Source organism: Episyrphus balteatus, chromosome 1 (genome assembly GCF_945859705.1).
Source record: "Episyrphus balteatus chromosome 1, idEpiBalt1.1, whole genome shotgun sequence".
Taxonomy (NCBI): Eukaryota; Metazoa; Arthropoda; class Insecta; order Diptera; family Syrphidae; genus Episyrphus; species Episyrphus balteatus.
The window spans coordinates 104,042,489-104,069,641 of NC_079134.1; the positions used below are offsets into that span (position 1 = coordinate 104,042,489).

At 34.7% G+C, this 27,153-nt stretch overlaps 2 protein-coding genes across 2 annotated transcripts in view; both read left to right on the forward strand.

Moving 5' to 3' along the window:
- The window catches only part of LOC129906322 (uncharacterized), a 123,773-nt gene that overhangs the window by 80,728 nt on the left and 15,892 nt on the right, over window positions 1–27,153 (forward strand). The gene's annotated exons all lie outside the window — the stretch shown is intronic.
- The window catches only part of LOC129906326 (deubiquitinase DESI2), a 41,144-nt gene continuing 28,512 nt past the window's right edge, over window positions 14,522–27,153 (forward strand). Inside the window, exons 1-3 of the mRNA XM_055982050.1 lie at window positions 14,522–15,307; window positions 15,364–15,672; window positions 15,734–15,822. Coding sequence (XP_055838025.1) covers window positions 15,173–15,307; window positions 15,364–15,672; window positions 15,734–15,822 — 533 coding nt within the window. The 5' untranslated portion in view covers window positions 14,522–15,172. The remainder of the gene's footprint in view (window positions 15,308–15,363; window positions 15,673–15,733; window positions 15,823–27,153) is intronic.

The following is a 27,153-nucleotide window of genomic DNA, read 5'->3' on the forward strand; positions in this document are numbered from 1 at the left end:
TCAAAATATCCCACTAGACTGGAATTATGAAGTGCCCTTCCTGGAAAGGAAGTTTCGAGAGACAGGGACGAGAGCCTTCGAGGACGTTCTCGAGTCTCGAGATTTCGGTATAAAAGGGCAGCGTAGACACCGACCGCATACAGTTTAATCTTGAAAGTGAAAGAGTACAGTAAAAAGTGAAATAAAGTGTTCCGAATTGTTCGTAGTAAATAAAGTGATTTAAAAGTGTGTTTGTTTGAGCGAATAATAAAAGTAAATTGAGTTGAAATAAAGTGTGTTCTTATTTAAACGGAAATATAAGTAAAAATTAAATAAGTTTTATTGTGAACCCGGAATAAAATGTAACATTGGTGTCAGAAAAGTGGAATAAAACTTATTTATTTGTGCGAATCAGATAATTTCGCGAATAAAATAAAAAGTGCGCGTGTGTTTTAACAATAAACAAAGTTTAAAACATTTTGAAATAAGTAAAAGTGCTCGCGTTTAAAAAAAAAAAAAAAGTTAAAATGGGTAAGACATTAAATCAGTTAAGTTTGACTGAGCTGAAGGCGGAATTAACTAAACGAGGTCTTCTTACTGCTGGATCGAAAAATGACCTCATTATTCGCCTTCTTGAAGAACAGAAAAATCTCTTAGAGGGAAAACTTGCTGATTTCGAGAAAAAGTTCACTGCTCTTGACGAACGTGTCGAAGAAAAGCTGTTGGCGATGGACACAAAGTTCGAAGATAAATTCCAGGACATGGCTAAAGAGTTGGACAAGGTTCGAAAAAATAAGGCCCGAGAAAGTTCTGGTGAGTATTCAAAGAAGAAGGAAATGCATCCACCAACCTTTGATGGACAAAGTTCTTGGTCGATCTACAAGAAACAGTTTGAGGCAGCTGCAACAACAAATGGCTGGGATGACGAAGACAAATGTATAGCGCTGACTCTTGCTCTTAGAGGTCCTGCTGCTGAGTTGTTACAAGCTTTACCACCAGAAAAGAATGGTAACTTTAACGCTCTTGTCCAGGTCATTGAAAAACGCTTTGGAGATGGCCATATGCAGGAGGTCTTCCGCGTCCAACTCAATACAAGAGTCCAGAAAAGAGGAGAAACTCTGCAACAACTTCAAGCAGATATTGAAAGGTTGGCTCATCTGGCATATCCGACAGCAGGAGACGACATTATTAATCAGTTTGCGACAGAAGCCTTTGTACGTGCTGTATCTGATATAAATCTTCAGCGAGCAATTCGAACAGCTGGAAAACGCTCCCTTCCTGAAGCATTAGCGTTTGCACTGACTATGGAAGTAGCAGAACAGGCTTCTCAAGGCGTTCATCGGGTAAGAGAAGTTGCAGTGGAGGAATGCTCTTGTCAAAAACTCGCATTCCAAAGAAACCAGCAAGACGGAGCTGCTCGATGCTGGAACTGTAACAAGACAGGACATCTCCAGCGGCAGTGCAGATTGCCACCAAGAAGAACTGCTTGCGAACACTGTGGAAACAGCGAAACAGAAGCGATACAACTAACACTCATGCTCATCTTGATTCCCCATTCGGGAAACGAGTAAGAACCAACTTGGAGGGGCAGAAGCTGGTTTCTGGTATCGATGGCCCCAGAACCACAATTCAAGTCTCACAGACTAAACGAGACAACAAAAGTCTGACAGTGGAGGCGACCATAAACAACACGTGGCTACAATTGACACCGGTGCCACCACCTCCATTGTACGAAGAGACTTGGTGAAGATGACATGGCTACATAACACCAACAGCTACCGTCTGAAGACCGCCACAGGAGAAGCAGCAAGGGTGTATGGTGAAGTTCGTCCTACGATCCGTATGGCAGAACTAGAGTTTTCGCATGTGTTTTTGGTGGCAGATATATGTGACGAGTGCATCATTGGAATCGACTTCATGAAGGAGCATGGAATCATTTTGGATATCGGTAATCAAGTCCTGAATACAGAAATGTAGAAATTCCAATGGTCTATGGCACTGAAAACTCGACAACAATTAGAACTGTCATCAAAGAAGACATGTGCCTGCCTCCTTCTTCAGAAGTTTTTGTGTGGACCAAGTTAAAGGGGAACTTTGGAAGCCATCGATACCTCATGGTTGAACCAGAAGTTGAGCAAAATTCCGAAAACATCATCATCGGGAAGACTCTTGTGGCACCAAAGAACAACATGGTACCTGTACGGATACTTAACATCAAACCGTACCCAATCAAGCTTAAGAAAGGAGAAGTTGTTGGGCAATGTGAATCTGTGGCCGCAATAGCTAAGATCAACGAGGTGGATACACAGATGACTATGAACTCGGAGAAACTAAAGAAACAAATTCTCAATTCAGACTACCGCAGGCTCAATGATTTGACGAAGAAAGACAGCTACCCACTGCCAAGAATCAGCGATACTCTAGATGCAATGGAAGGAGCACAATGGTTTTCGACTTTGGACTTGAAGAGTGGCTACTGGCAGGTAGAAATCCATGCAGAAGATCGGGAAAAGACGGCTTTCTCCACAGGAAATGGTCTGTGGCAGCTTAATGTCATGCCGTTTGGGCTATGTAATGCCCCAGCTACTTTTGAGCGCTTGATGGAGTGCGTTTTGAATGGATTAACCTGGAAATCTTGCCTAGTCTATTTGGATGATGTCATCGTTTACGGAAAAACATTTGATGACCATTGTGAAAACCTAACCCAACTAACAATTTTACTTCCACAAGGGTCTAACGAAGCTGTTTCGATTTTAGAAATATTGCTTGTATACGACCATAGAGAAGCCCTTTTGGCCCACCCGAGAAGCTTGATAGGCTTTAGAAGAGTCATATGCAAGTTGATTAGAGAGACTCAAAACATGTGTTTAATGCCTTATAGAAACAAGCAACATTCAAGATTTAAAAATCTGTATTACTGCTACAGGCTTTTAATTTTATTTAGAAGCTCGGAGCAGACTTGTGGAAGGATTGTGAAAGTCTAAACGAGGTATATCCCAAATAGAATAAAGAAAAAAAAATATTTTTTTTTCATTTTTTTTTGTGTACCTATTACCACCCTACATTTTATTTTTTCATTTTCTTCTTTGTTTTCCATCCAGACAAGTTTTGTTTCTGAAATTAAATTTCCAAACACAATTATATTAAGAAAAAAACTTCTACTTACTTGACGCATTTTGCTGGATTTGAACCTCGTACATCCTGATTGAAAGTCCGGTACCTTAACCATCGAGCTACTCAGGTATATAATAAAAGAGTTTCAAATTTGGACTAGTTGAAACCAGAACTTTCTAAGGGCTTCGACTTAATTCCTGATGAGTTGCACTATCTTAAAGAATATGGTGACCATTTGTGTTTTTTTTTTTTTTCAAAGTTATTATTTTTGGTTAGGTATTTTCTGATTTTTTTTATCTTGTAAAAAATTATTTAATAAAGACTTAATAATATTATATTCTGATTGTCAAATCTTATCATTATTGAGAAGATGAAAGAGAATAACTTTTTACTCAAGAACAATTTTTCTGGAGCAGAAAAATATATCTGAAAAATTCGGTTTTTTTAGACTTTAGAGGTTTCACCCGGATACCGTCAACTTGCATTTTTCCGAAGCAGAAAAAAATTTTTAATTTTTTTGGGCTTTTGGCTTTTTCTTAAAAATAAGAGAATTAACTTTGTTTTGAACTTAGATAAAAAATCTAAAATGTCCATCACTATTTTATATTTAAATAAGTGGAGAAGATTAAAATCTTGTTTTCCTTTCTTCTCTACTTACTTGAATATGAACTCCAAATTGGTCAGTAAACCATTTTTAATATCACTATTTTAAACCAATTACCGATATGAAAAGATTCACTTTTTTATTTATTTCTTTATAACAATGAATAAAAAAACCAAAAATGGTCACCATAATGGCACTTATCCAAATATTTCTTATTCTCATGAGTTTGCCTGACAGTTTAAAAAATTTAGCTTGTACTCACTTTCACAGGGCTTCTAGAAATAAAATTAGTTCGCTTAGGCAAACTTATAAAATTAAATGCTTTTTACAATGTTTTGCTTGTACTTAAAGGATCTCTACAAATATAAATAAATGTCCCCTAACTTCGCTAAGGCAAACATATAAAACTAAAAGCTTTTCGCGCATGCGCTTGAAATTGAACTTCTTTTTTTCTCATACAGAGATACAAAATAAACATTTATGTAAGTCGTTATTATTTGAAAGTAATATAAAACATACTTTGTAATATTTTCAATCAAAAACAATGATTCAACAATTTTTTAATTCAAATATTAAAATGCAGTAACTATAACACATCTATTTTGTGGAATATTTTTTAAAAAGGCAAAACCGTTTAATGCGGTTTATTTGAAATTCAACGTAATGTTTTTTTTTATTTAATGAATATCACGACTCATATACTATTGACATAATTTCGGTAATATAGAATTATAATAATAAATGCATTTAAGGCAATTGTATAAGTTGTAGGTACTTCTACCATACTTAAATACATACCTAAGTCATTTTTGAGTCTAATAATTTTCGAATTGGATAAAAAAAATACAAAGCATTCATAAAGATTTTGTAAGCAGTTCTAATACAATTTCTTTTGCAAAGCCATTTAAAAGAAGTCAGTTATTGGCTTTTATTTCTTGTGCTTCTACAATGGAATTTCATGTGGCCGTATTGAAATTTAAACGAAATGTTTACATTAATGCTTGTAGAAATTTTTAGATTCCACTTGCACTAGGTTTCTAGGAAGCGGTTAACGAAAGTTAAGCCTCGAAAGTTTGAATTTTCGATTCACAAACTAAATAAAAGCCCTGTAGAGATAATGAGGCATATGCATAAAAAAAAGTAATTACTAGTAGTAAAAGGTTTATAGTAAATACTAGTACTACTAGTAGAAGCTGAAAATAATAGTATTTACTACATTCGGTATGCATAAACCTTAGCTTCTACTAGCTATTATAAACTAGTAGTAAATACTGGATTCATCCCAGTAAATACTACTAGTTCATCTGAAAGTAATAGTATATACTAGATACCTACGTGTTTTGACGTCAGCTAAGTTCGGATGCTGTATTGAAGAGGAGTTAATCCTGAGTGTAAATCTCAGTTTGTGTATTGATTGGTCTTGTGGGGCGTCCGCCATTTTGAAAAACGCATAAGTCTCAATATCTAGAGAACGACTGTTCGACAGAAAATTTGCGAGCACTTTTTATATTGGAAATATAATTATCTTTCATTCTTTAGTACATCATCTTTCTCTAGGAGTTATACTTTCAGAGTAAGAGAACCGCAAAGTATCTCATTTTCATTTCAAGTTGGTAATTAGAAACTTGAAAAATTAGCAGTAAATACTAGAAAGTAAAAGTTCGTACTAGTTTTTTATGCATACCAAAACCAGTATTTACTATAAAAATTCATCCAAAACTAGTAAATACTATTCTACTAGTAAATACTACCTTTCCAGCATTTACTATGTTTTTAATGCATATGGAAAGTAGTAAATACTATTAAAATTTACTAGTAAAAGCATATGCTACCTTTTATGCATACGGCTCAATAGCTGCAAGAAATTAAAAATCTTAACCTCGTGGAAGTAAAATTGTTAGTTGGGAAAGGCTGTATTCCAGAGGCTACGAGAAGCACATCTTAAGTTGAATCCAAAGAAATGTGCACTTTTCAAGACCGAGGTTAAATATTTGGGGCATATCATCTCATCCCAAGGAGTGAAGACTGATCCTGAAAAAGTTGACACTGTGAAGAACTGGCCAACCCCTCAGGACAAGCATCAACTTCGGAGTTTCCTCGGTCTGGCAACGTACTATCGACGATTTGTGAAGGATTTTGCGAGAATCGCCAAAAGCTTGCACCAACTTACGGAGAAGGGTAAACCCTTTAAATGGTCAGGTGAGTGTGAGAAAAGCTTTCAGGAACTAAAGCTGCGGTTATGTGAAGCTCCTGTGCTGGCCTATCCGACTCCAGGCAAACAATTCATCACTGACGCAGATGCAAGTAATGTTGGAGTTGGTGCTGTTTTATCGCAAGTTCATGACGGAGAAGAAAAGGTCGTTGCCTATTTCAGCAAGGTACTCTCGAAACAAGAAAGAAACTATTGCGTGACCAGAAGGGAACTTCTAGCTCAAGTATTGGCAACAAAGCACTTCCATAAGTACATCTATGGACAGAAGTTCCTTCTTCGCACAGATCATGGTGCGCTAAATTGGCTTTTGAACTTCAAAAATCCAGAGGGTCAAGTAGCAAGATGGATCGAGATACTTCAGACGTATCAATGTCAGATTCAACATCGAAGAGAAAAGCTGCATTCAAATGCAGACGCATTATCTCGGCGCCCGTGCAAGCAAGACTGCAAGCATTGCACACGACTAGAAGAAAAGGAAGTTGTCGCTGTTAGAAGAACGAGAGCTGATCCCATTTGCGGCTGGAGTAATGAAGAACTCAGAATTGCCCAACAGGAAGATTCGGACATCGAACCCATCCTTGCATGGAAGGAACATCAAGAGAAACCAGAATGGGCCGACATCTCCGACCGAAGCCCCACTCTAAAAGCATATTGGGCACAATGGGACTCACTTCATGTGCAAGAAGGGCTACTCAGGCGTAAGTGGGAATCCGCAGATGGTAAATCCTATGTAATGCAGCTAGTCGTACTTCAGTCAAAGGTAAATGATGTTCTCCGAGAGATGCACGGTGGAACTTCTGGAGGCCATTTAGGCATCAACAAGACGCTGGAAAAGCTACGACAGCAATTCTACTGGTTACGTATGAGAGAAGACGTTGAAAAGTGGTGCCGAAAATGTGATACTTGTGCCGCTAGCAAAGGACCAGTTAGAAAAATCCAAAGCAAGATGCAGCAGTACAATGTGGGTGCACCTTTTGAGAGAATTGCAATAGACTTAGCAGGTCCTTTTCCCGAAACCAACAACGGAAATCGATACATCCTTGTAATGATGGACTACTTCAGCAAATGGCCTGAGGCATTTGCCATTCCAAACCAGGAAACCAAAACAGTTGTGGATAAGATCGTCTTTCATTGGGTGAGCAGGTTCGGAGTACCCATGGACTTCATTCCGACCAAGGAAGGAACTTCGAATCTAAGATCTTTCAAGAGGTTTGCTCACTCCTTGGCATCAAGAAGACGCGAACAACACCGCTTCATCCACAATCTGATGGGATGGTTGAGCGATTTAACAGGACACTTAAGGAACACCTGTCAAAAGTAGTCAATGATATTCAACGAGACTGGGACCGACATATTCCATTATTCTTGATGGCTTATAGAAGTGCAACACATAGTTCTACTGGACATACACCATCGGAAGTCCTATTTGGCTCAACAATACGCCTGCCAAGTGAGATAAAATTTGGAAGTGTTCCAAACGAGCCACATGAAATGGATGAGTACGTAGATAACCTGAAAGGAACACTGGCTGACATTCACCAACGGACAAGGACAAATATAAAAGCGTCTAGTGACAGGATGAAAACAAGATATGACGCACGAGCGACAGCAACAGGGTTTCAAGAAGGTGAACTTGTGTGGTTTTACAATCTCCACCGACAAAAGGGACTATCACCGAAGCTACAACAAAACTGGGAAGGCCCTTACACAGTAATAACCAGAATTAACGACGTGGTTTACCGTATACAAAGAGGGGTAAGAGGCAAACTAAAGGTAGTTCATTGTGACCGTTTACATCGTTATAATGGTGAAAGAAGCAATGGAGTTGTTCGGGACGAACAATCCTAAGAGGGGGGCAATGTAACGATGAATTACTGAACTACTTTAAGATAAAAGTCTGAACACACTACCTACTACTGCAAAGGTAGAAATGTGAACGGACCTTTAGTAAATAAGAAAATATCCCACTGAACACATCTCAAAATATCCCACTGAACACATCTCAAAATATCCCACTAGACTGGAAGTATGAAGTGCCCTTCCTGGAAAGGAAGTTTCGAGAGACAGGGACGAGAGCCTTCGAGGACGTTCTCGAGTCTCGAGATTTCGGTATAAAAGGGCAGCGTAGACACCGACCGGATACAGTTTAATCTTGAAAGTGAAAGAGTACAGTAAAAAGTGAAATAAAGTGTTCCGAATTGTTCGTAGTAAATAAAGTGATTTAAAAGTGTGTTTGTTTGAGCGAATAATAAAAGTAAATTGAGTTGAAATAAAGTGTGTTCTTATTTGAACGGAAATATAAGTAAAAATTAAATAAGTTTTATTGTGAACCCGGAATAAGACGTAACAATATCATTCATAAGGATTTTGTAAGCAGTTCTAATACAATTTCATTGGCAAAGCCATTTAAAGGAAGTCGTTTAATGGCTTTTATTTCTTGTGCTTCTACAATGGAATTTCATGTGGCCTTATTGAAATTTAAACGAAATGTTTACATTAATGCTTGTACAAATTTTTATATTCCATTTGCACTAGGTTTCTAGGAAGCGTTTAACGAAAGTTCAGCCTCGAAAGTTTTAATTTTCGATTCACAAACTAAATACAAGACCTGTAGAGATAATAACTGCAAGAAATTAAAGATCCTAACCTTATGGAAGAAAAATTGTTAGTTGGGTTCATAACTTAGAATTCTATTCACATCTTTTCATTTGTATAATTGGGCAGTAAATATATTATTTTTATTTTTCAATTATTTTGGTGTCGTCACCATAGTGCCGGGCTACACGGTGATTTTTCAATCGCCTAACCAGTCAGGTTGTAGGCAAGAGGGGTGAGGATTTTCCTCTTTTTGACGTTTGTTCCTAGCAAATGTGAATCACAACACAGTGTAGCCAGGCACAAAGAAATCATTAATAAACAAATTCAGATTTTTCGTTTGTTTATTTTTTTCTCTAGCATTTCTTTCATTCAAACAAGCATGGTTTGTTGTTATTTTTGAGTTGATTAAGCCAATAAAATTGAGTTTTTTGTTCATTTTGTTCTCAATTTTATTGGAAGGGAGAAAATAAACTTGATTTGAAACGACCTATAAACTCACTTATGTGAATGTAAACGAAGCAAAAATCATTTTCATACTAACATATATTTGAGATTTCGGAATTTTACTTTTCATTGAATTTTAACATTAGCTATCGATCGCTTAAATAACGATCTAAAGGTGTATAGACACTATTGACATTGAAATTTATGAAAGATCTTAATGCCCTGGAATGGGCAAAATACATTGAAATTGATACACATCATCAGCGGTAAATTTTTTCCTTCCAAAAAGTTTTTGAACGAAGATGGATTAAGAAAAGGAATCGCAACATTTTGAAATCGGGACAGATATCGGACAAAGTCCAAATATCGGGACTGTCCCGCTAAAATCGGGATGTCTGGCAGCCCTATCAGTAGGTTTTTTTTTTAAATGCCATTCAATCATTTATTTGCATATTTTGCCACATAAATGCTAGTTTTCTGTGCATATTTTCCCGAAATTTTGGGCAGTTTATTTATTTATTTTTAAGCAAACCTCAATAATTCCAGAAAGTTACATCTTTATACGGAAATGGTTTCGTACATTAATAAGAAAACGTAAAATGTTTCTATAATTTTAAAGAAATATTTATACTTTATAAAATTATGTGGTTTTAAATGCATATTTTAAGTGCATATATTATATTTTAAGCGCATATTTTTCGTTTTAAAGTGCATGAAATCCTATCCCTTCTGATTTCTAGTTTTCATCAATGCACTGATCTCTATGATACACTGGATAGTGGATTCCACACACATAGACACTTGGTGAGTCATTCACCACAGTGGTGGCTAAATTTTGAGTTAAATTTGTTGTTGTTGTACACTTCTTCACGGACTTCATGCATTGAATAAGAAATACAGGAAGGGGTGTATATCAAATATCACACCTATAGAGTTAGCCCATACTCTGATAAAATTAGTCCATTTTCCGTCAAATTTTGAGCTAGTTTTCCAGAGGCGAACTCACTTTTATTGGTGATGACAAGGCGATGGAATCATTGACCGCCAATGTTTCAGCTAATATTGATGATTTCAAAACAATTTTCAGTCTGTTTTTAGTTGAGAAAAAAAAACAGTTTAAAATTCGTATATAATTATGATGAAAAATATTACTTATACGGAGTCTCTCACGAGACCAGTTACATTTCTGTTGGTGCCCCTTAAATGAACAATATATCTGCACTCCGACTCTTTATCAATACATGTGCATCTGTACAACTCACACTAATAAAAAGCGGTTTCACTGATTTGGATAAACACCCCTTCCTGTTCTTATTCAATGACTTCATGTCAAAAGTACAAAAACAACACTTTAGGCCGTATGTGAATCGCCTAAAATAGTTAACACTTTGTAAAATTTTTGACACTATTGAGGTGAACAAAAAAATTAAAAAAAAAATGTATTGCTTAATTTATTTATTTTTTCTGCCTTTTTTCTGTCATGATACTCCTTTTTAATAAAACAAAACCATCTGCAAACAAAATTTAACTCAAATTTAACCAGTTCCCAGAGCCCAATAAATTTTTAACAACTGAAAATTTTTTATTCACCTCAATAGTGTCAAAAATTTTAAACGGTGCCCTTCAAGCAAACAGGTCCGACCTCGGTCCGAATCCGCTCCGCCTGAGGCGGAGCTGAGTCCGACTTCGGATCAGAAACTGGTCCGAAGGCGGCTCAAATTAGTATGGAAATTATAATCACCGCGAAGTCGATTGCATATGTATTGGTGTGGTGAAAATCTCCATTCCGAGAAAACGGAGCCGAAGGCGGACCTGAGCCGGAGCAGCGAAAACCTACCAGAAAGAGGAATAAGAAAGGGATGACATTTCGCATTTGCGACCAAAAAAAGAATAAGATTTATTTTTTTTTTCACTGAAACTGTTTTATTTTTTATTTTATTTTGGCAAACGAAATTTTCACAATAAATACAATATAAATCACAATACATATTTTTTCATTTTATTTCATTTGATGCTGCTACTGTTGTTTGTGTTTTTTTAGATACCCAATCGCATGTTTCACCTTCTAGATTTTTCTTCATCATTAGAGATTACATCTACAACACAAGAAGAAACAACATTTTAACCCAAACACTTTGAGCGATATATAAAACATACCTTTTTTGTTTTCCATATTGTTTATAATTTAATAAAATTGTTTATAATTAATAAACTCACATTTTACAAACAACGACACGAGACACGACGCGACCAAACACTTCAACAAAAAATAACAAAATGACGCTTTGGCTCTTGTTGGCCTTGTCTTTCTTTTCCTTTTCTCATTTTTCAACACGATTCTCGTTCGACTTTGTGTTCATACACAAAAAGTTGCAAGTGTGTGAGTGCAAGCCCGATTTTCGCGGTCTGAGGGCGGAGTTTCTTTGTTGAACTCAGTTTTCTTGCTTGAAGGGTGTTAGCTATTTAACGCAATTCACACACGTCTTTAAACAATATGGTTTTGGGGGGTGCAACACAACCAAAGTTTCCAGTCTTGGTATAGTTTGTCGATGGTTGATTCCATCGATAAACTATTCCAAGACCCCTTCAAGCAAGAAAACCGAGCTCAGAAAAGACACTCCGACCTCAAAACGCGAAATACGAGGCAAAACGAGAGTGCACTCACTCACTTGCAACTTTTTGTGTATGAACACAAAAGTCGAATTAAAAGCGTGGTGAAAAATGCGAAAAAGAGTACTGACGAAAGAAAGAAAAAATCAAGAAAAACATTCAACAAATAAAATTTGTGGGATCAATTATAAATTTCGTACATAAAAATTAATTTTGATCTGCTTATATCTCAAAAACGTGACGTCATAAATTTTTTTCGACTTCGGATTTGAATTAAGAACGTTAAAATCTATTAGAAAAGTATACTTTCGTTTACGGAAAAAATAAATTCTCAGTTTTATTGAACATTGTAACTTTTCATTACATCATGTTTTCTTATATTTACTTAAAAACATAGTTGGCAACCATATAACCCCAATATTTCAATTTTCTTATGAAACATAAATAGAAGAGATCGCAAAATTGTGATAAGTGAAAAAAAAAATACATGAAATAGCGTATTTAGAGGTCTTAAAGTGTGTTTTACTAAATTGACATTTTTTGGACTTTGTTTTCAAATTTTTTGATTTTTTTGTAAAGAATATGAATCTATGAATCCTAAATCTTAAATTTAACATCTTTTTGACATGAATTTAGCCCAATTTCTAGCTTATATACTGTTTTGAAAATGAAAATTCTATTTTAAAGCTCATTCTTTCCGCCATTTTGGAGCCGCCATTTGGAATAAAAAAAAGTTGGCAGCCTTTTTGTATTCTCCATACTATTATCATTCAGTGTACCAAATTTCATGACTTTTCGTACAGAAATGGCCGTGCAAATGAATTTTGACGCCAAAAACGAAGAATGGCACGACTGTGCGCCCTGGGACCTGTTTCGTAGTCGAGGTCGGACTCACTTCGGAGCCGATTCGGACCGAGGTCGGACTCGTTTGCTTGAAGGGACTAAAGTAATATAGTTTACAGTGAGGTTTCATTGTAAAATATATAAGTGTTGGTAATCATCAACTACAAATTTTTCGTATAAGAATGGTACAAAAGCATCTTACTGATGAGCCCAAGTGTTGCGCCTGATCGAAAAGCATTTTTTTGGACTACCCCTTCAAGCTAGGAAACGGAGTTCTGTTTGATTTCTCCATTTGGACACGCCGTTTTACTCACACATATACAACTTTTTGTGTATGAACACAAAATCGAAGGAGAAACGTGTGGTGAAATGTGCGAAAAGGAAAATTGACAAAAGAAAGACATTGGCAACAGAATAACAAAGCATCATTTTATTTTTGTTGTGCAAAGACTGGCGTGTCGTGTCACTTTGTTTTATTTAAGTATTATGTATAAATAAAATGGAAATGTTTTAATCCAAAAATTTTATAAATGAGTAATTTTGTGTATTTTCGTAGGAAATCATCTTCTCCTGCAGCCTGAAGGCACCAACACCCACGAACAACATTACAACATTACTCCTGCCGCTGGCCTGTATGCTGTATCTCAAGAAAATAAGTGTAAACATTTTGTTTGTGAAAGTTAAATAAAATAAAACAATTTCAATGAAAAAAAAATAAATCTTGTTCTTTTTTGGTCGCAAATGCGAAACGTCTTTCCTTTTATTGTTCCTTTTTGTTTTCGCTGCCTTTGTTTTCGCTGCCCCGACTCGGGTACGACTTCCGCTCCGTTTTCTCGTAGTGGAGATTTTCACCACACCAATACATATGCAATCGGCTCCGCTATTATAATTTCCTTACTAATTTGAGCGGCATACTAATTTGAGGTCGGACTCGTTTGCTTGAAGGGACAAAATTTCGATTCAGATTCATATCGATCTTTAAATCGGACATACAAACGGGGTACTTGTAGGAGCAGACTTAAGCCAGAACTATAATTATCGGATGCGTCGGATGAAACGGAGGGGAACAGCGCGCAACCGCACTCGACGGATGAAAACTTATCGAAAGTACAAAGAAATCAACAACTATTTGACAGTAGCTTCCGACTCCATCCGCCAACCGGACAGGCGGAGACTCACAGGCATAAACGTGGTGGCTTTCACATATCGTCCCGTTTCTGCGTGAACCACGTATCTACAAAGCAAATTTTGTTCAGTTCTTAAAAGAAATATACATTTTTCTTGAAATCAAAAATATGAATTGAACAAAAGGAAATCAAATTATGTTTAAGACATATTGATTGAGTTGTTTCTAAACTAAAACCCTTGTATCTATTCTTTCTGTAAGTTTTAGAGCAGTGTTTAGGAGAAAAAACAAATCTTTGAAAAAATGTACTTACGAGGTTCAAGCAGAAAGGGGACGATATATTCACAGACAACACTGTACACAAAAGGGTTTTGGGGGTAAGACGTCCCTTCAAGCAAACAAGTCCGACCTCGGTCCGAATCCGCTGCACCTCAGGCGGAGCTGAGTCCAACTTCGGCTCAGAAACGGGTCCGAAGGCGGCTCAAATTAGTATGGAAATTAGAATCGGCGCGGAGCCGATTTTATGTGTATTGGTTTTTTCACCACGATTTCTCCTTCGACTTTGTGTTCATATACAAAAAGTTGCAAGTGTGTGAGTGCAACCCCGTCTTTCGCGGTCGGAGGTCGGAGTGTCTTTTCTGAACTCCGTTTTCTTGCTTGAAGGGAAAGAACTGTTTTTTGTAAAAAAAAACTCATACAAATCGATTTCAAATGTTTTTTTTTTTGTAATAACGTTCTACTATAACTTAATTTAGTGTCTAAAAATCGAAAAAATTACGGAATTTAAAATATATTTCTATGCTGTACTTTTTGCTTTTTTTGTTTTGTTGGTTTGTTTTTGCTGGTTTGTTTTGGTTTTCGCCGAGTTTAAAACGTCAAAATGATAACTGTAAAAAGAAAGAGAAGACAAGGACAAATGTTCGAACTTCCCTATTGGAAGATACTATCTTCCAAGTTAAATTAGGTTCCAAGTTCCAATTGTCAAAAAAAGAAACAAAAATTTTCTCTGCCAGCTGTCATTACCTCACGAAAAAATCTTCAACATAAAAAATTTGTAAACAACCATTTCCTAAAAAAAAATATTTTCAATCTAAATCTCTTAATCAATTTCAAATCGTTAATTTTGTAATTAATTTTATAGTAATTGGCTTTAACCATTCCATGATATGTAACTCTCGGTATAAAGACGGGCTAAATCTTGAAACTTTGTTTTTTTTTGTTGAAAAAGAAAATTTCCAGTGTTGTATTCGTCGCATCCTCAAACAAAAAGAAGTAATGAATATGGAGCTCAGTTTATTTTATCGCAAGAAAATCTTTCCCTAGTCATCTTTTTTTTTAAGAACAAACACGGTTTTCTCTCTTTCGAAAAAATAAATCATCCAAATCAAACCTTCAATCAGATCACAACTCCTGTTCTGTTTCTCCGTTGTCGGCGTCGTCGTTTTGTTTCTTTCTTGTGTCAAAAAGTTAAATCTTTAGTTGTTTTGAAATGCACCATTGTTCTCTCCAATTTTTTTTCTTATCTGCCGAGTAGTCTAGATTTCATTTCGTGACAACCATCAACGTCTCCCACATCAGTTTCATAGTCTAAACCAGTTAAGCTCGTCAGAAATAATTCGTCTTTATTTGTATCTGTTGTGTAATGTTTTCCAACGGTCTTCCTTGTAATTTGCCATTTCCCAGCTGTCTTGGTGTTCCCAAGGATAGTGGAAGTGACGAACTCTTGCCTGCTAATATGGGAAATCGAGAGCCAGTCATCCTGAATGTCTACGATATGGTATGTTCCTTGGGGAGTACTCTTTGATAATTATTGTATATGATTCTCTTTTGCAGTATTGGATAAATGAATATACCACCTCCATTGGGTTAGGAGTTTTCCATTCGGGAGTTGAAATATTTGGGACAGAATTCGCTTACGGCGGTCATCCTTTTCCATTCACGGGAGTTTTCGAAATTACTCCTCGTGACCATGACGAACTTGGTGACCAGTTTCAATTCAGACAAAGTATACAAATCGGATGCACAGACTTTACATACGAAGAAGTGCGGCGGATAGTCGAAGAGTTAGGCAATCAGTTTCGAGGGGATCGGTATCATTTGATGAATAACAATTGCAATCATTTTTCTAGCTCACTTACACAGGTAAGTAGCACATTTTTAGCAATAAAATTAAGATCTTTTTTATCCTCTTTTATATATGTAGATCCTTTGCGGCCAAGAAATTCCAAGTTGGGTCAATCGATTAGCGCATTTTAGCTCATGTGTGCCATTTTTACAAAGATGCTTGCCGAGGTAAGTATTATATTGTTAAATTATATTATATTATTAGAAGAGGTTTGTGTATAGCTTTCATACTTGCAGGGCAGCTGCTTGTATAATCAATTTATATTGAAGGTTTTGAATGAATTACAACAACTTGTGTGTATTACCACCAAGTTCATAGGCTGCAGTTATAGTTATTTCATATGAACATAAGCGACTTAGCACAACTGAAAGGAATCTGATGATCGGGTTGGTCCCCGTGAAATAGCAATAACTCCAGCCTATAACCTTGGTGGTAACACACACACAAGTTGTTATTGTTCATTCAAAACCTTCAATATAAATTGATTACACAAGCAGCTGCCCTGCAAGTATGAAAGCTATACACAAACCTCTTCTAATAATGATTTAAAATTTGACCAGTGTCAACCTCTTTCCGCTTATCTCCCTCCTTGTATACGAACAACGAATTGTTGTCATACGAATAGAGTTGGAGAAAAAGAGAAAGAAACCGAATGAACAATAACAGACTTGTGTGAGTTAATAAAAATGCTAGTCGGTTCAAGTGAACTTGATAATTGGAAGAACCTGTTCGGGGTTATGAATTCACAAGTGGCAGCGGTGGTGCGATGCGTAGTGCGTCGGCCTCCCAACCGCTAAGTTGTGAGTTTTGGATTTAAAAAAAAAAATTGAAAATTTTTCTTTGAAAAATCAAATTTTCGAAAACGGGACATTGAATTTTTTTGAAATTTTGTTTTTAGATGTTGATTAGTGATTTCTACAAAATGGCATTACAATTTTATTTTAAAACTTTTTTTCCAAAAAATTATTTATAAAAAATTGTTTTTTTTTTTTTTTAAACGGCTCTAACGATTTTGAAAATTTTTCAATAGTCAGATAAACCTCAGATAGAGCTTATTCCTAGGAATAAAAGTTTTTTTTTTACATTGACATATATTCTTCTGATAGTCTTACTGCATATATACGAAAAAACATAAACAAAAACTTATTTAAATTTATAACTTAGTTACAGAACCGGAATTACGAACAGTATAATACGACAAAAAAGCCAAAATGATGAAAAAATCTTACCGGGTTGTTTTTTTTATGGGAAATTTTCTTAGTTGTGCCGTTTTCTTTGAAAAACCCAAAACCAATCCTATCTACGATAACGGCATAACTAAAGAAATGCCATTAATGTATACAAAATGACAGGAATATTTGTGAAAATTAACAGCGGCACTTTTTCATAACGTGGGTACTAGAAGAAGTAGAAAAGCGCTGATTACATAGAAAAATTGCGTTTTTTTTTCAAAAGTGACAAATTTCGACTCATGCCACTTTGCCATGAAAGCGACGATATAAGTTTAGAAAAAATTTTCTCTGTAAACCAACAAATTAAAAAAAAACTTTTGTTTATCCATAACAATCATTTGGTGTTGTTTCCATGCATAACGTGGGAACTAGAAGAAGTAGAAAAGCGCTGATTACACCAAAAAATTGCTTTTTTAAAAAATTAGTTCTGTGATCTAAACTCAAAAATTACAAATTTCAACTTATGCCACTTTGCCTTGAAAGCGACAATAAAAGTCTAGAAAAAAATTTTCTCTGTAAACCAACAAATTAAAAAAAAAACTTTTGTTTATCCTTAACAATCATTTGTTGTTGTTTCCCATGCAAGTACTGTGTTACCAGCTTAGCTCTGTGTTCCCAATAAAGAACGGCTTAGGTACAGTACCGAGCAAAAAATATGCAAACGAAAGAGATTAAAAGAGTTTTAAACAAGAAAGTGATTTTACATTGTAATACTACCAAATTTGGCATACAATATTGAAACTGTTTTATTTCCACTAAGCACAGTCGATTTGTAGAATATCTTACTCCAAGACAATTATTATAGTCAAAAGTTTACCTAATTATTTGAGGTTTCAAATTTTTGGATTTAAAATTGATCAGACCCCATGTTATTCCCATAAGAAACATTAACCCCAGCCGCTTGGCCGTTAGAATTAAGTTAGAGACTTCAAACAAAGAAAGTATTTTTTATTTACTTCCAACCGCATAACCCTTTGAAAGCAAATAATTTTTTTTTAAAATAACATAACCACCCTTGTATTTGTTTAGCTAAATTAAATCCATAATTTCATAAGTATATTTCGAACTTAAAATTTATTATCTTCAGTAGGGTTCACACTCCAAAAAAAATGCATTTAAAAATTTTGTATAGAACGTCAAATGTACTGTAAAAATCATTTATTTCAGTTCATTTTTACAATGCTCTATTGTAAAAATAGGAAAACAAAAATTTTATTTCCCATGTTATATAAATGGAAAATTAGGAACAGACATCTCATAATATTAGTATTAATAGCTCATCTTTTGTGAGACTGTTGTACATAGTAGTAGTTTGTTCAAAACGATAAATACTAACGTTAAAAATTACAAAGAATTACTTTACTAAATTTAAATATAGCAAAATTTTAACTATTCAGAGCAAAAAATTTACATTTAAAGCTTACAGATTTAAAGTTCTCATTTGTAGAACCAATGAGAATAAATAATTTACTAAAATTTTTAATTAACCCTTTGTTGCCCGGAGCAATTTTTTTCTCAAAAAAAATAAAAAAAACTTTAAATATTTCTTGAATGTCGCGCCAGAAAAAAATATATCCATTGCACTAGTAAATGGGCACGTTCAAACAGTTAACATAAAGCTATCGATAGCTTTTTGTTGTTGTAAACAGTGTTAAAAATTAGCAAAGAAACGAACCATTTCCTGTCAAAGAATAATCTGAAGGTATCCGAGAATGTTTGGTATACCTCAGGTATTCGAGTGATCAGCTGATAAATATTTGGCTATTTTTTATTTTGATTTCTATTCGCGCGATTATTCAGCTTGAAAATAAAATAAATTTTCAAGAATTAAAGTTTAATCGGTGGGCAAGTACTATGCAACAATTGAAAAAACGGGAATTTGCTCAAAAGAAACAATTTCCTCTTTTCAATATTTTCATATTTTTTTTGTAGGTGCTTTGGCAAGCTATCTGGATAGCTTTTCGTTCAAAGAGATATTCCAGATACGAATATCCCAGATAGCCTATCCGATAGCTGTTTGAACGTGCCCAATATCATTATATTAGTTAACTTCTGAGCTAGGTAATTGCTGATATATTTAATTGGGATAAAAAGTAAAAAATAAAGTTTAAAAGGTGGTTTCTTATTGTAACCACCGGAAAACAAAGGGTTAACTGACTAAGAGGACTATTAGCGCCATCTGCTGAAAATAGTTCGAAGTGGTTAACTCCTTCTTAAGTTAGTTTGACTCACATTGAAACCTATTCCATCGAGAATTGATGGACATGAAAAAGATTCATTTATCACACCTGTTATGAAGCAGAACTGCAAGTACTCTCTGTGCACAGAAAGAGATGGCAAGTTTAACAATTGAAGTCTTGAAGTGTATGGAGGCAATATAACCCTATCAGCCCATGGCAAAAAACGAAGAGAAAATCTTAAAAATGTACGCTGTATACTTTCTATTCTATTTATGTGTATAGGGTAGTATGGCGCCCATACAACTCACCCGTATTTAAGAACAATTGGTCTGACAACAGAAACATAAAGGATTTTAATTACATAAGGATCACGGGAAACCTTTTCTTAAAGCCAAGTATTTTATTAGCTTTCTTTATAATATAATTAAAGTGTTCGGTATATGTTTATTTTGAGTCTAATACGATTCCTGGATCAGAAAAACTAGATTCACGATGTAAACACGTCGAGTTTAAACGATAGTCATAACATAATTAATAAAATTACGTTTGCGTGTAAAACTCATTGTCTTACATTTGTCTATATTATAAAACAAACAATTGTTGTTGCACCATTCCCTAAATGTATTTAAATCATTATTGTAGTTGTAAGACGAAATCCACATAACAAAAAGATCATTAAGTCCAATTTTATTTAATTTACTCAGAAGAGTTTTATGACTTAATTTATCAAATGCTTTGCTTAAATCTGTGAAGATGCAATCTACTTGGGAATGATTTTCGAATGAATCCAAACAGAAAGTAGATAATAGATTAGTGACCGTAGATTTTTTCTTCACGGTGACCATCCGTCCCGGTTTACCAGGGGCTGTCCCGTATTTCTACAGCTTGTCCCGGGTTTTTATTTAAGAAACCCGGGACGTATAAGTGTCCCGTATTTTGTAATTTAATTTGTCCCGTGACTGTCCCGTGTTTGGACAATCTCTGATTTTTTTATTCAATATTTTAAATACTTTTTACGGAAAACAAGAAAAGAGTGGCTGGAAATTAAAATTTTTCTAATTTTTCGGATAAAGCATCAAGCCTAGTACGCTGCTAAAGCAAAACGAACATTTTTCTAAGTCTCCAAAGGGAACAAACTTTAGCTGCAAGAAAAATTGCCTGGACAAATAAATGGGAGTGACAAACAATTGAAAAATCTCCATATATTCTGGCATAGATAAGAATTTCGCTGCGTACTGTGCAACGAAAAGCAAAATTTTGTACTGGATTTGTATGAGAATTTTTGTTTCGCATCTAGAGTAGGCTTTAGTTTTTTTTTAAATTTTCGTCAATTATTAAGTTCTAGCTTCTGTTTGTCAGGTTGCTACACCAGGTAAAATGTTTTCGAATAAAGAACAACTTATATGGAAGAGTAAAGAACCCAGATTAGTTTCAAAACTTTTAAGGACATATTAAAAGCTGTGTTAAAAATCATACAATTTCCAAATCATTTAAAATAAAATTAAAATGTTAAAAAACAGCTCTCCTGATTTTGATTAAAAAAATATTTTCTTAGAAGTTTTCAACAGACATTATTATAAAACCATTTTCTTGATTTCCGATTTCGTAAACAACTCAAATGAATTCAACAAAAACGCTCCTATAACATGGTTTAGGAAATCTTGATATCAAAATAAGGACAAATTATGAAAACTCATTTAAAAAAATTTAATTTTTTTTTTTTTGAAAAATCAATATTTTCAAAACGATCCAACGAATTTTTTATCTGTCCCGGGTTTCGCTTCCAGAAATATGGTCACCGTACATATAACAGATGAGCAATTAAAAGAAATTATTTAAAAACCAAGAGACCAGTTCAGGAATAGCTGAAAGTTTCGCTATAGGACGATAATTTGTTATTAAGTTCATAGGGCCTTTTTTATGAACTGGTACTAGATATGAATATTTCCAAATACTTGGGAATTAAGAACATTTTAAAGACTCGTTGAAAAGAATAAACAATGATGGCGCCCCAAGAGGGTTAAAGTTTTTTATCATTTGAAATAGGTATGTAGGATTACATCATTCACTATCATTACTACTTTTATAAAACTATATCATTTTTATTTATTATAAAATTTTTTTTATTATAAAATACCAAACATAACTAATTTGCCCTAAGAATGTTCCATTCCCATTTTTGGTTTATATAATTTCTTTTAAGATTAATGATATTGATTTATGGCATTCGTTGTTAAGCATTAATAGAGAAAAGTTAATCAGTTAAGCTAAGAAAAGTTAAAGAGAAAAGTTTAAATTTCCCGCCAAGTTAATTTTTTTGTATTAACCTTTATGTTATTTTTATGAAAATACCCTAATATTAAATTAAATATTATTTGAACTACAATTTTGAACTATATTAAATTTAATTTCAATAAAATTTAAAATAAAAGACTAGAAACGTTTTAATTTCTTCCCTCTCCCACAATTGGTGTCAGAAGTGATTAATGAACTACCGTGTGTTTGATAATAAAAAAAAATAATAAAGTAATAGTAAAATAAACGATTAAGACGAAACCTAGTGACTTGTAATGTGATAGTTAAAAAATTAATTAAAAAATCTATAAGAGTGGAAATGTGAAATCCCTAAACCATAATCGTCAATGTGCTATAAACAAATAAAAAATATGTGAAAAGAGAGCCAAAATATTTAAGAGAAAAAAAGAAGTGTTTAAAAAATAAATGAGCAAACAAAGTCTAAAAGTGAAAAATCTCAGAAAAAAAATGTTAATAAATTCATGCTCCATACTTATAAAAACAAAAAAATTCATGCTCCATACTGTTACAAAAAAAAAGTTCTCTATACAGTAAAAGTACGGGATATTCCAGAAAGCGGTGAGATCGTATCATTTTTTTTGTATTGCATGTCATGAATACTTAAACAAAAAAATCACACACAGACAATTAAGTAAAAGTTTCATTTGAGTGAAATTAATGCATGATTTGTAAAGATCGATTTATTCTCAAAAAGCTCTACTGATTTTTTTTTACTTTAATTTTGCATGCACTTATTTATATTATTTTGCATGATCGATTTTTCATATGAGAAAAGCACATTTAATTTGAATGGAAGAATTAAATAAATTAAGTACAAGAGAATTGCAAACACTCTTAAAAGCAAAAAAATTATCGTATCGATATAACTTAAAAAAGGAATTAGTAGAAAGGTTATTTCAGGCTATTGTTGATGAAAGATACAAGGAGAGGGAAGTGTAGGAGAAATTATTAAAGATAAAAATAACGAAAAAGGTGAAGTTGTAGGAGGTGAAGCTGGAATAGGTGAAGTTGTCGATAGTGCTGAAGATAAGAAACCAGTTCCCGAAGAAGTTGTTGTTGTTGTTAGGGAGGAAAGTGAAGAAGAGATGGCTGAAACAAATAATTCCGTTTTTAAGGACATAGAAGATTCTCTAGACACATTCACGGGCGAGTCAGGGAAAAGTATTAAAATTTGGTTGAAGGATTTTGAAGATATCGCTACAGTCTGTAAATGGAATGATATTCAGAAGTATGGCTGCAAAACTGGCAGTCGAGTCCAAAACAGGAATTTGTAGTTGGGATAAACTTAAGAAATTTTTGAGTTCTGAGTTTGAAGATCCCCAATCCAGTATAAGCATACACAAAGCATTACAATCTCAAAGAAAAAAGCCCAATTAATCTTTCTTGGAGTATATGTACTCAATGAAACAAATTTCAATGCAAAGAAATTTCGATGATGTTTCGTTGATCGCGTATATCATTCAGGGAATTATGGACAGTCCATCTAATAAAACCGTGTCATATGAAGCAACTACTTTAGATGAACTTAAGAAAAAATTCTTAGTGTATGAAACTATAAAATCGCAAAGCTCAAGTTATAGAAATCAAGGGCAAAATAATTTTCAATCTATAACGCCCTCAACATTAAGTATTTCTAAAAATTTTCCAAATCAAAGACGGTGTACAAATTGTGGTTCATTTTCTCACCAACAACAAGCATGTCCAAATAAAAATAAGGGTGCAAGGTGTTTCTCTTGTAATGAGTTTGGGCAAATTGCACCAAATTGTCCCAAGGAAGATAGTAAGAATGCATCAGGAAAAGGCAAAGGTAATGCTACGAGAATAAATAAGTTTGACTATTGTGTCAAAGTAGCTATGTCTGGGGAGTCGTATGATGCGTTGGTGGACACTGGAGCTGATGTTTCGTTGATGAAGGAGAGTGTTTAGAAACAATGTGGTGCAGCGGAGATGGACAGTGTAGGCGAATGTTTATACGGTTTTGGTGAAGGGGAAGCAAAGCAAACCTATGGGTCATGTGCAATGGACGTTTTGATTGAGCAAGTTATGCAAAGAGTTCGATTTCATATTATTCCAGATGATTGGATGACAGATCAGATTATATAAGGGCAAAACTTTTTGAAAAATGCAAAAGTCGTTATAGAAAATGGAAAGATTTATGTAAGCACAAAACCTGTCCCCGTCGATTTAAAAGAAAACGATATTACAAGAATAGATATTGTGGAAGTAAATGATAAGAATAATCATCTTGAGGTTTTTGATGTAAAAGATCATCACATTTTAGACCCAATAATACGCAGTGAATTAGTAAAGATTGTACAAAATTACACTCCCAAGAAGCCAAACGGTGGGTCCCAAGTTAAGATGCGAATAGTTTTATCTGATGATTTACCGGTTTATCAAAAGCCCAGAAGACTACCTATAAATGAAAGGGAGGATGTAGAGAAACAAATAGACGAATGGATGCAAGATGGTATAATTCGTGCCAGTAGATCCGATTATGCTAGCCCTATAGTCCTTGTAAAGAAAAAGGATGGTACAAATAGAATTTGCATTGATTATCGTTTGTTAAATGCTAAGGTTATTAAAGATAGACATCCTTTGCCTCTAATTGAAGAAATACTGGAAGAATTAGCTGAGGGTTTTTGCTTTACAATTCTGGATTTTAAAAATGGGTTTTTTCATGTTGAAATCGATGAAGATAGTCAAAAATATACTGCCTTTGTTACACCCGACGGGCAATACGAGTTTTTAAGAGCTCCTTTTGGGTTATGTAACTCTCCATCAGTATTTCAGAGGTTTGTGAACTCGGTGTTTGAGAAGCTTGTAAGGCGAGGATGGTTGCACATTTATTTAGACGACATCGTTATCAAAGCTAAGAATGAGTCAGAATGTTTGGAAAGGCTAAATTTAGTTCTTGAAGTTGCTGCGAAGAATGGACTCATTATCAATTGGAAAAAGTGCAAGTTCTTAACTCCAAAGATTGAATTTATTGGCCATATTATTGAAAATGGATTTATGAGACCCTCAAAAGAAAAGTTGCATGCTGTGCAAAATTTCCCTACACCAAATTCTATCAAGAAGTTACCGTCGTTTCTTGGTCTGACAGGATTTTTTAGACGTTTTATAGAGGGTATGCACTTATTGCTAAGCCGCTGTCAGATTTACTTCGGAAAGACGTAAAATTTTGTTTTGTTTCAGATCAAATTTCTGCCTTTGAGAGTCTAAAGGAAGCGCTTTGCAAAGATCCCGTCTTAAAACTATTCAATCCACAATTAGAGACAGAACTGCATACAGATGCAAGTAAAGTTGGGTTCGGAGGTGTTTTACTGCAGCGACATGATGATAGTTTGTTTCATCCAGTTTTTTACATAAGCAACGGAAACCGAATCCAATTACACAAGCTACGAGCAGGAAGTGCTAGCCATCATTAAATGTTTAAAAAAGTTAAGGGTGTATCTAATGGGGTTGAAGTTCAAATTATATACAGACTGCAAAGCTTTTACAGCGACAATGACTAAAAAGGATCTGTGTACGCGTGTGGTCAGGTGGGCAATATTCTTACAGGATTTTCAATGTGTAGTTCTGCACAGAGCAGGGACATCCATGAGACACGTTGATGCATTAAGTCGCTATCCAGTTGTTATGTGAATAGAGGATGGAGTTTTGCATCGCATTAGAAAAACCCAACAAACTGATGAGTTTTGTGAACTTGTGTGCAAAATCTTAGAGAAGGAAAAATATGAAAACTTTGTCTTAAGAAGCGGCGTTTTATACAATTTCGTTGAGGGAGACTACTCTTTAGTTGTACCAAAGATTGCAGAAAGAAGTGCTAAGAAGTATCCATGAGAATGGTCATATAAATGCGAGAAAAGTGGAAGTTTTAGCTAAGAAAGAATTCTATATTCCAAGGATGTCGGTAAAGATCAAGCATGTTATCTCCAATTGTATTCCTTGCATCCTCGCATCGAGAAAAAGTGGAAAACAAGAGTGCCTACTTAGCCCGATTGAGAACTTTGATGTACCATTGAATACGTACCATTTAGATCATCTTGGGCCGCTTCAATCAACTGCAAAGAGCTATAAGCACTTGTTCGTGATTGTAGACGGATTTTCTAAGTTTACCTGGAATTTTCCCGTTAAGTCAACTGGATCTGATGAGGTGATAAAGAAGCTGATGTTGCAGAGTGACACGTTTGGTGATCCTGAACGAATAGTAACAGACAAAGGGTAAGCGTTTACATCTAATGCTTTCAAAGAGTACTGCGAAGAGAGAAACATAAAGCATTCGTTGGTCACTACAGACGTTCCCCGAGGCAACGGCCAAGTGGAAAGGATAAACAGATCCATCGTTAAAATTTTGTCCAAGTTGTCGGTTGAGGCTCCAGATAAATGGTTTAAGCATGTTCCAAATCTACAACGAATCATCAACTCAACTATTAATAGAAGTACTAATAGAACTCCTTTTGAGGTCATGTTTGGGGTTCCTATGAAAAGTGTCAAAGCTACAGATATAAATAACATCATGGCCGATCGGCTAATCGATGAGTTTGAAGAAGAACGAAAAGATATGCGAAGTCAAGCGAAGGAACAGAAAGAGAAGGTCCAAGAAGAGAATAGAAAAACGTTTAACCGAAAGAGAAAGCCAGCTCCAAAATATAATCTTCGTGATCTGGTAGCAATAAAAAAGACTCAATTTGCTCCAGGTACAAAAGTGTTTCCGTCATACTTAGGACCATATGAAGTAGTCAAAGTCAAAAGAAACGGTCGCTACGATGTAAAAAAAGTCGGAGCACACGAAGGTCCAAACTCAACTTCAACGTCAGCAGATTTTATGAAACGTTGGCGAGACGAAAATTATTCTGAAAGTGAATTTGATGGAGATGAAAGCGATGATGCCGAGATTGATGGTTACGTAGATTGAAATGTTAACAAACTGGTCGTCTGAGACAGCCGAAGAGAAGGATGGCCGAGTGTAGGATTACATCATTCACTATCATTACTAATTTTATAAAACTATATCATTTTTAAACAATATTATAAAATACCAAACATAACTAATTTGCCCTAAGAATGTTCCATTCCCATTTTTGGTTTATATAATTTCTTTTAAGATTAATGATATTGATTTATGGCATTCGTTGTTAACACAGAGTTTCCATTGAGCATACAGCTGCCCAACAACACAACCGCAATCCAATCCACAAACAGAACAATTTTTTTCGCTGGGCAAATTATGTCATGTCGTCTCATTTTATCTTTCGTGTACAGGTAAGGTTTTCTCTTGAATGTAGAGGTAATATGACTCGTATTACTTCTACATTCAAGAAAAAACCTTACACGAAACGTCAGAATCATGCCCATGATTTGAACAACGCTTATGTCATGTTCAAAAAACAAGATTCTTCGACAAGATGTCGGTGTGGGCATGGATTTTTCTGCCTCCATTGGATTTTTTCAAGACATGTTCATGAACAGGGCATCGTTCATGCCCAGTGGAGACTCTGTGTAAGCATTAATAGAGAAAAGTTAATCAGTTAAGCTAAGAAAAGTTAAAGAGAAAAGTTTAAATTTCCCGCCAAGTTAATTTTTTTGTATTAACCTTTATGTTATTCTTATGAAAATACCCTATTATTAAATTAAATATTATTTGAACTACAATTTTGAACTATATTAAATTTAATTTCGATAAAATATTTTAAAACTAGATGAATGTTTTAGTCCTGGTCCAGATGGTATACCATCATTAGGGCGTTCGTTATTTAGGTTTTCT